General features: G+C 34.2%; 2 protein-coding genes across 2 annotated transcripts; one reads left to right on the top strand and one right to left on the bottom strand.

The window, feature by feature from the left end:
- The first annotated feature begins 7,748 nt into the window (after positions 1–7,748).
- Positions 7,749–8,627, top strand: LOC140038263 (protein NRT1/ PTR FAMILY 5.5-like). Its single transcript, XM_072083388.1, has one exon. The coding sequence runs from the start codon at positions 7,749–7,751 to the stop codon at positions 8,625–8,627; it is 879 nt and encodes a 292-aa protein (XP_071939489.1).
- Positions 8,628–10,385: 1,758 nt separating this feature from the next.
- On the bottom strand, positions 10,386–12,234 carry LOC140038262 (uncharacterized). Its single transcript, XM_072083381.1, has 2 exons — positions 12,185–12,234; positions 10,386–10,884 (listed from the first exon to the last, which is right to left on the bottom strand). The coding sequence occupies exons 1-2, from the start codon at positions 12,232–12,234 to the stop codon at positions 10,386–10,388; spliced, it is 549 nt and encodes a 182-aa protein (XP_071939482.1).
- Positions 12,235–12,538: the final 304 nt, after the last annotated feature.

The following is a 12,538-nucleotide window of genomic DNA, read 5'->3' as shown; positions in this document are numbered from 1 at the left end:
TTCATGGTGCTAAGAAAGGGGATTTCACTCATATTTGACATTTGTGTGAATTGTAGGTGGTTAGCATTAAAATGATATCGCGGGGAAAAATTTCCAGAAGACTTTTTATTTCAGAGCGTGACCACGCCTTAGAAGGAGGACGAAACCGAAAGCCGGACCGTGGTCCACGTGAACCCGAAGCATTGGATTAAAACTCCAAAGGAAGTAGCTTTTGTGAGATGCAATTGTTCCAGACGTCTCTGCTTTTTGACTTCGTGTGCGGCGGCTATATATAGAAAAGAAAAGCAAGATTGGAAAATGAACTTTTTTGGGATCAACTTTTTAGCCTTAGCTTTAATTTTTCTTTTCCTACTTTTTGTCAGCGGCTTTGTCCTGGCTTTACCGTTGCTTTTGTTTCGCCTGCGGCTAGCGGCCAGACATTGAATATTTCTGCGGATTGCATCTGGGCTCTGTACAACGGAGACCCTTTTTCACTTTTTGCTTTTGACTCTTCTAAATTCCGTGAGATTCCTCTTGGGTTTTTTCAACTCTTCGGCAATCAATTGAATGTATTCAATTAAACCACGCGGGATTGACACGATGAGGAGCGGCTAATTTTCTCCTCTACCCAAAGGGTGACGCAAGGGCGCGGTCCATAATATCTGTGAGATCTAATCGAATCTTCATTATTTCTCTCAATTTCTTGCTATTCGTGCATTTCCTGAATTAATTGTTCATGGGTATTTGATTAATTGAATATCAACGGCCGGGTATTTAATTTAATTTAATAGCCTACTGCCACGTTAATTAAATAGAATCCGTAATTGTTCATTTAGTTAACACCCCGTGGCAACCACCATAATTGGTTTTATGATGGGGAAATGCAGGATCTAGCTTAAATAAACCCTCTTAGCGTGTTTTTTGGTTAGGGTTGGGTTCTTCTAGCTTTAATGCAATTGGGTAATTAAATTCCTGCGGTCGTACCTAGGGTTGTTATCTGGTTAGGGAAGCAGTCAATGGTCGTACCTTGACTGTCGAAAAGGTAAGGAAGAATTGGTTGTCAGAGCTTATTGATAACTATAACCAACCTAGTGATGAATGGGTGAAATATCTTTGCATCGATGATCATTTAATTGGACCGTGCCTGAGCAGTTGATCCTTTGGGTGGAATTTCGTTAATTGCTATTTTTAGTGAATTGTGCCTTGTGAGTTACTTTTGAATTTTGTTTGTTCTATTTTATTTTGTTTTTATTTGCCTCCCATTGAAAATCCCCCAATTTTGTTCTACTGTTTTGGAAAGAAATAATTTCCTACCCGCTCCCTGTGGAATCGACCCTACTTGCCATTGTACGCAAAATTAGTATTTTTTTAGACAAATCCGGTATATCGGATCAAGCAAACTCTTCGGGAACAGGGTGAATCAAGTAACCCATTGCACACCTAGGGTTCCTGCTCCAGTACTTGGATTGGTTCTATAATTATTTAATTGAGGTGGTAATTAGGACTTTTTAGTAATTATTATTGCACAGGTTCGGCACCTGTCAATAACATATTCATCTTTTATTACCAACACAGATGTCGGAACATCAAAGTTGGAAAAAAAATGCTACAATACCATGTTATTAGTCCAGACTATATTCTCATAATTATGAACGAATATCGAATGCAGATATTGGATGTCAAACTTGTAGAAGTTTTTACGGTTCAAATACTATTCTCATATTCTACTATTTCAGCACATATATGCTATATTTTTATTCAACATTAAACTACATTTTATACAATAACCTACCAACAATCCTTCCAATAATCCTCATTTAATCAAAAATAACTAGCTCACAATTATTTTACATACTATAAAATTATTTCCTACATCAATATTTACAAAACAACTTTACAAAATATTACTAGACAAACATAGTAATTACAGATGAGTTTGGACTAACAAGATTTGAAATAAAATAATTTACTTCACAAATTTCAATTACTTTTTTATCTTTTCAATCACCTTTTTATCTCACATACATCACATTATAAAAAATGTTACAGTAATTATCTCAAATAAATCATTCAAATAAACTCATATCCAAACAACACGGGTTACATATGCCTACCCTGCGCTTAGCCCCCAGACTAGTGTAATACTAAAGGGGAAAGGGCATTTTTCACACAGCTATGATTGGTTGGCGATTGTCATTCTATTAGCCATTACTCCAATCACCTACAGAAGTGTTGCCCATTAAGTCCTTATACGAGTCCTATCTTGGCCCAAGCCTTTTGCCTCCTACAAAATTTGGGTTCATCCAAGAACCACTTGCTGTAGTGGGAAGAAAACCTTTAACACAAAAAAAAAAAAAAAAAAAAAAGAAGCAATGGCAAGTATTGGAGGGTTTTATTAGGCCTATAATGAGAGTTTTTTTTTTCCTTTTTTTCAGAAGATACTAAGCTTTTTCGAAGATAGTAAGCTATTGGCAGTTATTAAAAGTTTCATTAGGACTGTAAAAATAAAATAAAATTGAGTGTTTGCGTATGTGGTTTCTCTTTTCTTTTCTTTTTTTTGGGTGGAGAGAGTGGTATAATCTTGCTCTTTATTTGTGGGTAAAAAAGGAAACACATATTGTCTACACCATTGTCAGCTTTGTCTTCATTTCCGTAACCACTTTTTCTTTTCTTTTTTCCCCTCCTCAGTCAATAATATAGTGAACTTCAATCATCAATTAACCTTTTGCCTTCTTTTACCGAATCTTATTTTCTTCCAAGTCAATATGATGGTCTGATCAATTTCAATCATCACATCTTGGAAAAAATGTTTTTTGTCCTCCACTTTTAAAACGAATCAAATTAGTTTCTCATATTTAAAAATGAAGCAAGTTAGTCCCAAAATGACAACTTGATATAGATTTTAGGGGCGAAATTGAAACAGTCACTTTAATTTCTTCCAAATCTAACTATACTTGATATGCACATGTGATTAAGTCAATATAAAAAATGAAATAAATTTAAAATTATAACAAAAGAACCCTTTTCTTTTAAAAAATTAAATATTAAAACTTCTTTAGGAAATTTTATTAAGTCAACATAAAAAGAGAAAAATTAAAAATTGTAACATCAAAAATAAACAATTATCTCTTAAGAAATTAAAATTATAACAACTAAAACAAACTATTCTCTCTAAAAAAGAGAAAAATTAAAAATTATAACATCTAAAACAAACCATTCTCTATAAGAAAGTTAAAAATTTTTTAGTTATAAAACTTTGTAACTTGGGGGTTTCTTTTATGATATGAATTTTAATTTTTTCCTTTCTACGTTAGCTTAATGTCATTTTCTTAAAAAATTTTAATTTTTTTAGAGAAAATGGATTGTAATTTATGTTATAATTTTAAATTTATTTTCTTTTTATGTTGATTAAGTGTAAGATCCATATGACTATATCAGGTTATTTTGAGACTAACTTGGTTCACTTTAAAATATGATGGACTAATTTACTATATATTAAAAGTAAATAATAAAATTAATTTTTCACCAAAATATAAAGGACGAGACAAGTCATTTTTTCTAACTGATAATAGACAAATAGATGGATTGTAAATCGCGAGAGGCGAACTTTCTGTTTACTAAGCAAACTGGACCAGCCCAATAAAAGTTCATATTTGGAGCCACACAGTTGGTGGTCTCAGATTTCAATGTATCAAATTTGTGAACTGTGAGCACATATAAAATTATCCAAAGCTACGATGTTGTCTCATTTGTAACAATAGAAGGATGGGCTTTGAAGGAAAGAAGGTGCGGAGGTGCAGCTGTAGATGAGGCCACAGAGTCAAGATAGTCATGAGCAAAGCTGCAATAAGACAGTAGAGACTAGGGGTGAGCAAATTCGATACATACCGAATTCATAATCGAATTCAAATTCAAGTTGGTAATTTGAAATCGGGTATTTGGTAATTTGGTACAAATTGAGTACGTACCGAATTTACCGAATTCTAATATGGTATGAAATAGATAATGAGATTATAAATTTGGTAATAACCGATTTCGCATTCAAATTTGGTAAAATGAAATGCATTACCGCATTCGAATACCAAATTAGTTTATAAAATTATATAATATATAGATAAATGCTATTTAGTATTAGTATATACTACTAATATATTATTATATTATATAGGTGCCCTTAGGGGCTTAGTCTGGTGGTTGAGGTTACTGAAGATGGAGGCTTAGGTCCTTAGTTCGAACCTTGCTGCCAGCAAGTTGTTGAGGGTGGGGAATAGTCTGCGGGGTCCACTCCCTGCGGGACACCCCTAAAAAAAAATATTATATTCGATAGGTAAATGCTATTAATAATAGTTAGTACATGGTATTATCATGTACTTATAATAATAATAATAATATATAATAATGTACAATATATTTTAGTATTTGTTAATTGTTATATGACTATAATAATACAAATATATAGTAATACATAACAATATACCATAACTATAATACTTATTATTTTATACATGACTAACACGACTAGAATTAGATAATAATTAATACATATATGTATAATACTAAATATTAAACAATAAACATAATTAGTAATTAGAATTTAGATATTGGTAATTTGATACATCATTCATGTTTGAATTATTGAATATTTGAATGCGTAACCTGTAACTTGCAAGTATTAGTATGCTCTAAATTTACATTATATATTTAACATAAAAATTCATATTCTCTATTCACTAATCTTAAGATTTTAAGTATAGACAAGACAACTAAGCAATATAAGTGAATGCATATGAATTGTAAATCAATGTATTAGTGTATTGACTTTCACAATAACATATGTAAGTAAATAAGTTTTATTTTGATTTGAAATAAATTATAAGTTTGTAACTAATATAACTTATCACTAATCATTGTAATTTGTAAGTTTGTAACTAATATTACTTATTATTAATCATTGCAAATTATAAATTCATAAATTATCACTAATCATTGTATAGTCTAAGGTTTATTCTAGCTTAAATTAATCACTTTTTATATGTTCCTTAAATCATAGACTAAGGATTCTAGGTATAAGTGATCAAATAAATGCCAATTAAACCACAAAATGATTAGAACATAAGTAATGTGTTAAATTATGAATAAATTTGGGGATCAAATCAGTAATAATTTTTAAATCATTGAGGAGCATAATGAATGTATTATAATTTAGGAGCCCCAATTTGTAAATTAAAAATTACACAATCACTTCCTTCAGGACCATAACAGAGTTATTTCATCAAAATTTTTTTTTTTTAATAAATGAATTCGGTTGGACCGAATTCATTACCATTTTCGAATTCGAAATCGGTTGCGAAATGAATTTAGTTATAACCAATTCGAAATTGAAAGTGGTTTAGATTTCTATAAGTCAAATAACCGAATTCAACTAACCGAATTACCGAATTTGTATCGTTTGCTTACCCCTAGTGGAGACTAATAGATATACAGTTGAAGGACAGACAGCTTCCGAAGCAGATATCAACCCAACGATTTATGTTCAAAAATCGACATTGGACTCCATCTTTTCCTTGACTCTTAAATCATCTGCATAGATTCACTGTCAAGTATCTCCATGCTTTTCGACTTTCCATTTTTCACTTTCAATGTTTCTTACCAAACTCTTGAAATAAGAATACCACTCATTAAATTGTTCAATTGGTAACAACCACCAATCTACTTGATCTCAATAGTTAACCAAGATCCAACGTTGAACAACCAAACTCTTGATCCAACCATTCAGTTTGTTGGGATTCAAGTGCTTGTACAACCCAGTCTCACAATCAAGCTCTGATACCACTTGTTACGATTCAAGTGCGGAACAAACAACTATTGGAATATCAAGTATACAACAATTTAATGATAAAAAGCCATAAGTATGAAAGATAAACGACACGTAATATTTAACATAATTCGACTCCACCATTAAAATTAATCCACGAAGAGAAATTCGTTCTTTATTATGAGAGAAAAACTCTATACAAGAATACAACTTGAACCCAAATCCAATCCTTACATATCATCTCTCATCTCTCAAGAACCCTCTTCCACCACCCATGTATAAGGCTACATGTCGCCCCTTGTGTGCCCTTGTATGTAGTATGCTAACCCACCTATTTATAAGGAACATTATTTGGACAAAATCCAAATAACAATAGGAAATCAATGCTAATTCCTACACTGATTTAGAATAGGAAATAACTCCTTTTCCTAAACTCATACACATAGGAAATTCCTTAACTACTACTTTAAGTAACTAAAATCAATTAGAAATCTAGTTACTTTCACACAAAACAAGGAATCTGTTTAAAAGAAATTAAACCAATTTTCTAATGACGATTTATTGCACAGAAGTTTCTCCGTCTCTCTTTTTCCCTCGCAGACCAGCAGCACACATAGCAGTTGGAGGTAATTAAAGAAAAACCTCAATCCAAACTATTAACTCTGGTTTCTTTCAGCTTGCTATGGCCACCATATGGTTCTGAAACTGCTCTAATCGTCAGCTTAATTTCCCTTGCTCTGATAGTATTTTTCTCACACTCAGGATTTCAACGAGAAGTTCGAAAAATCAATGGCATTCGTCAGAATAATGGGTACTTTTAATTCATCTCAGAGTCATCAAAGGCCTTGTCATTCTTTAACTTCCTCTGCTTGAACAATCATTCTTGTCTACTTAATGCTAACTCCTTTTTTTTTTTGTCTTAACAGTTCTAATATGGGCTGATTTGTTGGCGACTTACGTGACGTGGATAATGCAGAAGTACTTAACAGATGTTTGGAAAGTTGGGTTTACTCATGCTGCAGGAATAATGAATGTATACACTGGCCTAACTAAATTGTTCCCTTTTATTCTTTTCTTATTTGGGGACTTTGGAGTGGATAACTACTGGATACTGCTTCTCTCAAGTATAGCCTTTTCCTCTGTAAGTTCTCCTGTTGGCAAATTCATTCACAGTTCTTCCTCCCCTCCTTCTATTTAGTCATCAATTTCACGGCCTAACTTGATAGGAGTATAGCTTCCAGTTTTACTGGACTTTCTTGAACTGATTATCCAAAATTATGAGCAGGGCTTGGGTTTTCTGTCAATGTCTACGCCACCAGCACTGCACAAGTTAACGCACACCTGTGCTAATTACCAGCCTAATTGCATTGGTCACACACAGAAGGCTATCTTTTACACAGGTCTGGCGTTGACAGCTGTTGGAGTGAGTGGGCACATTGTTTCATTAGCTGCATTTGCATTGGATCAGCTTGAAAGGGGGCAAGTTGTTGATAAAACAAGCAACAGGCAACAAAGCCCTCAACCTGAAGAGGATATATCAAAACTTCAGTTTCAACCAGTAGAAGCAATGTTGGAGCTTTTTAACAGACAGAACCAAAGAAACGGAAGCAGCATATCGGGCCTAAGATTATCAGGCGTTATCTTTGTGCTCATTGTCGCGGTTATTGCACTAATTGCACTTCCATACATACAGCCATGGAAACTTCGGTTTGGAATTCCAGCAATTTTCACGCTGGCAGCAACACTTCTTTTCATTCAGGGTTCATGCGAATACCAGGGCAGCAGACTTGGGTTCATCCCACACATCCTTCCTTTTTCATCTTCCTCTTCCTGATCATAGTCTTAGTTTTTGCCCTTCTTCCCTGCTTTTCAACTTTCACTTGAAAAGGAATAGAGTGTCGGGTGTTCCATAAATCAAATACAGATCTATTTCTTTGTTCTCAAGTAAGAGATAATGAAACTTCTGACCATAGGAATTTTTTGCTGTTCTCTTCCTTTGCTTAGGTTCTCTGACAGGGATATCAGGACTCAAAGTCAAGAAAGATGGGTCATAATCTGTATGCTTCCAGTTTGGATCACCTGCATAATTTGTTCTGTAGTTACTTCCGTGGGAAACACATACTTCGTAGAGCAAGCAAGCCACCTGAATTACAAGGTTGGGAAATTGAAGTTTCCTGATTCAACCCTTCTGTTGCTATATGAAGCAGCGAAGATGGGTTTTAGAAGGGTATACAACCGTATGAAAGTGGCAGTCGGAAGAAGGTATGCACCAGCAACTGGAATTGCATTAGCTACAATATGCTCAGCATTATGTTGCATATTTGCGGCCATTGTAGAAACTCACAGGATGCATGTGATAAGAAGTGATGGTCTAATTGACAAGCCTAACGAGAAAATCCCCATGACTGTCTTTTTGCTTGTTCCACAATTCTTTCTTCTTGGTGGGCTAGACTCATTTTATGAGAACAGTGTTGCAGCATTCTTGAATGATCAAAGTCCCCCATCGATGAAAAAGTACCTTGTCTACCTCAATCCTGGATTATCCGGTCTGGGAATCATGGGAAGTGTTTTATCAGTTCATTTGGTGGGCAAGATTAGCGAGAAAGGAGGGAAAAAGAGTTGGTTTCAGCATGACTTGAATGAGAGTCACTTGAATTACTATTATTGGGTGCTTGCCGGTCTGAGCGCTACAAATTTCCTTTGGTTTTTGTTGACGGCCATATGTTTCCCATTCCCTGATACAGAACCAGTTTCAAGTGATACCAAATCCGAGACAACTGGAAATGAGCTCCAGAATGGAGACTTGGTCACTTTCATAACGGAAAATACATGAAGCCATTAATTGAGAATCGAGCATTGAAGAATCTGGCCAGGCTTGAGAGGTTTTAAAATTGGGGAACTGGAACATTATATGTATTCAAGTTTCAGAGGTATTGTACTAAATCGAGATTGTACTTTAGACACTACAGCATTCTTGTCCATGTTTTGCATTAATTTTAAGATTCAATTGAACCAGTATTTTTAAGTTTCTTTTTTCAGTTCATTATTCACAAAGGAAAATCAAGTGCCTGAACATGAAGAATTGTTTTGCTTATGTCGTTTCCTGTTAATTGATCACGCAATCCAAAAAAAAAAAAAAAAAAAGGAATAGCCCTCGTTTTTTCTTCCCCCATTGAGCCACTATTTCTCGTGCCTGTTAATTGCTCAGCCAATGTGATTTTCTTTCTATTTTCTAAGGCAGGTTGAATGGGATGTTGATAAGGCCTGGCTAAGGCTGTAACTATCAGAAACAAATGTTTTTGTGTGTTCACACATATGCAGTTTAGTTTTAAGCATCAAGCAATGAAGTAAACAGTCAAGTATTTGAGTTTTAGGGTCCGTTTGTTTCGGGTGAAAATGTTTTTCAGGAAAATATTTTCCTAATTTCCCGTGTTTGGTTGCACAAAAGTTACTGAAAACATTTTCCTATGTAAAATATTTTCACTCATCTTATGGAAAACAACTTCCCTTCCAAACTTACTGAAGTTGTTTTCCGAAATGCATGCATCCCGCCTGTAGTATGTTCCAAACTTACTGAAAACATCTTGTAGTATGTTCTTTTTTTTTTTAGTGTAAACAGGAGGATTCGAACCCAAGACCTCTTCCTTACACTCCCTCCCCCGTACCACCCAACCCAACCCAACCCTCCCCCTAGTATATTCAAAATAAAAAAAAAAACCTCATCATGCTCATCCTATGCTAGTAATTAATTATGTATAATAGAGACATTCTTTTCTAGAGAAACTTTTAGCAGTGAGAGTGCAAGATATATGTCACAATAAGCATTGCATGTGATTGATATTTGACACTAAATGGCCAGCAATTTGTTTATTGCTTAAGGAGATATTTTTTATTCATATATACATTTCTCCAACATTTTTTAAAGTTAAATAATGAGATAAATTTTCTTATTTTACATGGGAAGAAGTATGTAGTTATAATGTGTAGAAAGTAAAGATAGAGATAAAAGTGAAAATATTTCAAAAGTTAAACAAACACCAGAAAAATGAAGTAAAAAAATATTTTCAATAAACTAACCAAACACCTGAAAATGATGAAAGGGAAATGATTTTCATGGAAAATTACTTCCACGGAAAATATTTTCCCAAGGAAAACATTTTACTTCCAACCAAACAGACCCTTAATAAGGAATAATTTGTCCTTTCTTCACAATTTTCGTATTAATGTGGAGATGCAAATTTTTTGTTTGTAGTAATAAGCTTCTAGTAGAGAAGTCCAGGCTCGTGCATGACTTTCCTTTAGTTTATATTTGCAAAACCTGATTTGATAAATTATGTTTGACAGCTGGGATTTAAATGAGAAAAGCCAAATGCATGTTTGGTAGCATAGGAAATAACTGCAGCATTATGAAACGAATTTAGCAAAGACTTGAGTCAATTGCAGGATTTGTTGGATCCTTTTGGCCTCATATTTTCTCTAGTTTCTATGTTCTCATTGTCACTGATAGGATTTAAATGGGATAAACTTGAAAATTTGAGATTTTTTTTTTCCAAAATGATAACATATTATTAACCCCATATAAAGTACACACTTAGAGCAACTGCTCGACTGAATCTGCTTGGACTAATTCCAGCAGCCAAATTGGGAAGTCGTACTTCCATTGAGCTATATCAATCAGACTAATAGCAAATTTTGCTACGTGATGACTTACAGAGTTGTTTCTCCTCTTTGTGAAGGAAAAGCAACATTCGTCAAAATCCTCTTTTAGTTTTCGAATGTCCAATAGAATGGTAGCAATGCTAGCCTCCTCTTCATTTGTATTTAACTTGTCCACCACTTGTTTACAGTCAGATTCAAACACTGCATTTCTCCATCCCATTTGCCTAGCAATCACCATTTTTGACCTTCTAATTGCCATTGCTTCCTCCTGTTGAGCACTTGAGCAGCTTGTAGTTGGGATTGCCCAGGTACCAATCAGCTTCCCGTACCAGTTCCTAGCCACAATGCCCCAGCTTGCCTTGTTGCTCTTACTATTCAGAGCAGCATCTGTGCTTACCTTAATCCAGTTTGTTTGTGGTTTAGTCCAGCACCTATCCTCCTCAGTTTTAAAATGTGAGATTCGAAGTGTCCAAAATTAAGAATTTAAAACACAAAGCATCCAAAATGAAAATGTATAATACAAAAAAAGTAGTGCAAATTTAGAGGTGTAAAGTGTAGTTAGTCCTTATGAACATGATTATTGCTATAATCTTTTGCACCTGAAGCAATTATCATTGAAAGAGTTTGGCCAGGACCAAAGCCAGGTTTCTCTGAAAATTTTTATTTTTATTTTTCTTCTGCTTTTGGCTGACAATAAAAAGAGATCCTAATGTCTGTGACCATAGAGAAAATTTTATTGAGCTTTGTTCTTTGTCTTTTGGAACTGAATGCACTGGAAATAAAGGATATTTTGAAACTGCAAAAATCCTCCAAATCATGTCTCCCGCGAGTACCATTTGTTGCATAGGATCAATCAGTACAATATCTAGAAGCAATTACAATCATCAAGATTAAGGCTAGTTCAGCCACTTCTGCCTCCACAATTTTAAGCAATTTCAATTTTTGGACTGCTATCCTTAGACCATACTATTTTCTTAACTCTTACGCATTTGTGACATGTTTAATTATAGTTACTTCACGTGTAACTATCTAGGAACATGCCCTTAATTCTTTGAGCAAGAAATTTTGTTCAATTTCTAGCAAATGCATGTATGGTCCAGCGAATAGGAATCTACCAAAGACCTAAGAAAAGACAAATGCATGTATAGTAGCTAAGAAAATTACAAATGCATGTATTTTTTTTTTTCAACAAGTCGAAATTACACAAAAAACGTTAGATTAGAAACACTCAGAGGTAATCGAAATTCTGATGCAAAACATAATTTAAGGTGGAGCCCACAAACCAACACCATCTAGCCAATTGGTAACTGAAAGTGCGGCTGAGGACCTTAAATCCAGGGTAATTACCCCACAATCTTTCAACGTGGGATGGAGCAGAGAAAATTACTACTACATTATATAGAGTCCAGCGAAGACCTAATAAACGATAAACGCATGTATGGTAGCTGACAAAATTACTATAGCATTATAGAAAGACTAGCGTAGCTGAGAAAATCTACTAATAATACGGTGGCTGAGAAAATCATTACAGCATTATAGAAAGACTCAGAAAAGACAAATGCATGTAGGGTAGCGGCATTATAGAAAGACTCAGGCGAAGGCCCAGTAAATTCCAGGATTCCTTGGAAGCTTTTGGCGTTACTTTTTCTCTAGTTTCTTTCTATATGCAACTTTCTTTGCAGATAGAACATTGTTCACACTACTGTTCTTATCAATTCTTGGTGAGGGTACCGTTCAGGGCAGGGACGCCGTATCAGATCGGAAACAGGTGTAGGCCTCATTAAAGCATTGAATTAAGAATGGTCCCAAGTCAAAATCCCAAGCAACTTCCATGGCAATTAATAGAATAGCATCCAAGTTTCACAGCAACTTTCATGCCCACCGGCGGGTTCGCAACATGCCTTGAACCACAAATTCGAACCATACTTGAGGATTTAAAATAATTGCTTCTTTTTTATTTTTCTGTCAATTTATCTAATTTTTAATATTCATTTTTAAGATTTAAAATAATTATTGATTCAAAACTATTTATGAAAGCAAAGATATGGTTTTTATAAAATAATAAGCAAAAAAATTTTTCTATTT

The sequence above is a fragment of the Coffea arabica genome, chromosome 1c, assembly GCF_036785885.1.
Source record: "Coffea arabica cultivar ET-39 chromosome 1c, Coffea Arabica ET-39 HiFi, whole genome shotgun sequence".
Lineage (NCBI taxonomy): Eukaryota > Viridiplantae > Streptophyta > Magnoliopsida > Gentianales > Rubiaceae > Coffea > Coffea arabica.
The sequence above is the reverse complement of the archived record's forward strand: the minus strand, read 5'-3'. Positions and strand labels throughout refer to the sequence as shown.

Excerpts from the sequence above, each read along its gene's own strand:
- LOC140038262 (XM_072083381.1), bottom strand. The coding sequence starts at position 12,234 with ATGAGGCCTACACCTGTTTCCGATCTGATACGGCGTCCCTGCCCTGAA. Across the intron at positions 10,885-12,184 it reads CGGCGTCCCTGCCCTGAACG|GTGCTGGACTAAACCACAAA; the intron begins GTACCCTCACCA and ends TGAGGAGGATAG.
- LOC140038263 (XM_072083388.1), top strand. The coding sequence starts at position 7,749 with ATGAAACTTCTGACCATAGGAATTTTTTGCTGTTCTCTTCCTTTGCTT.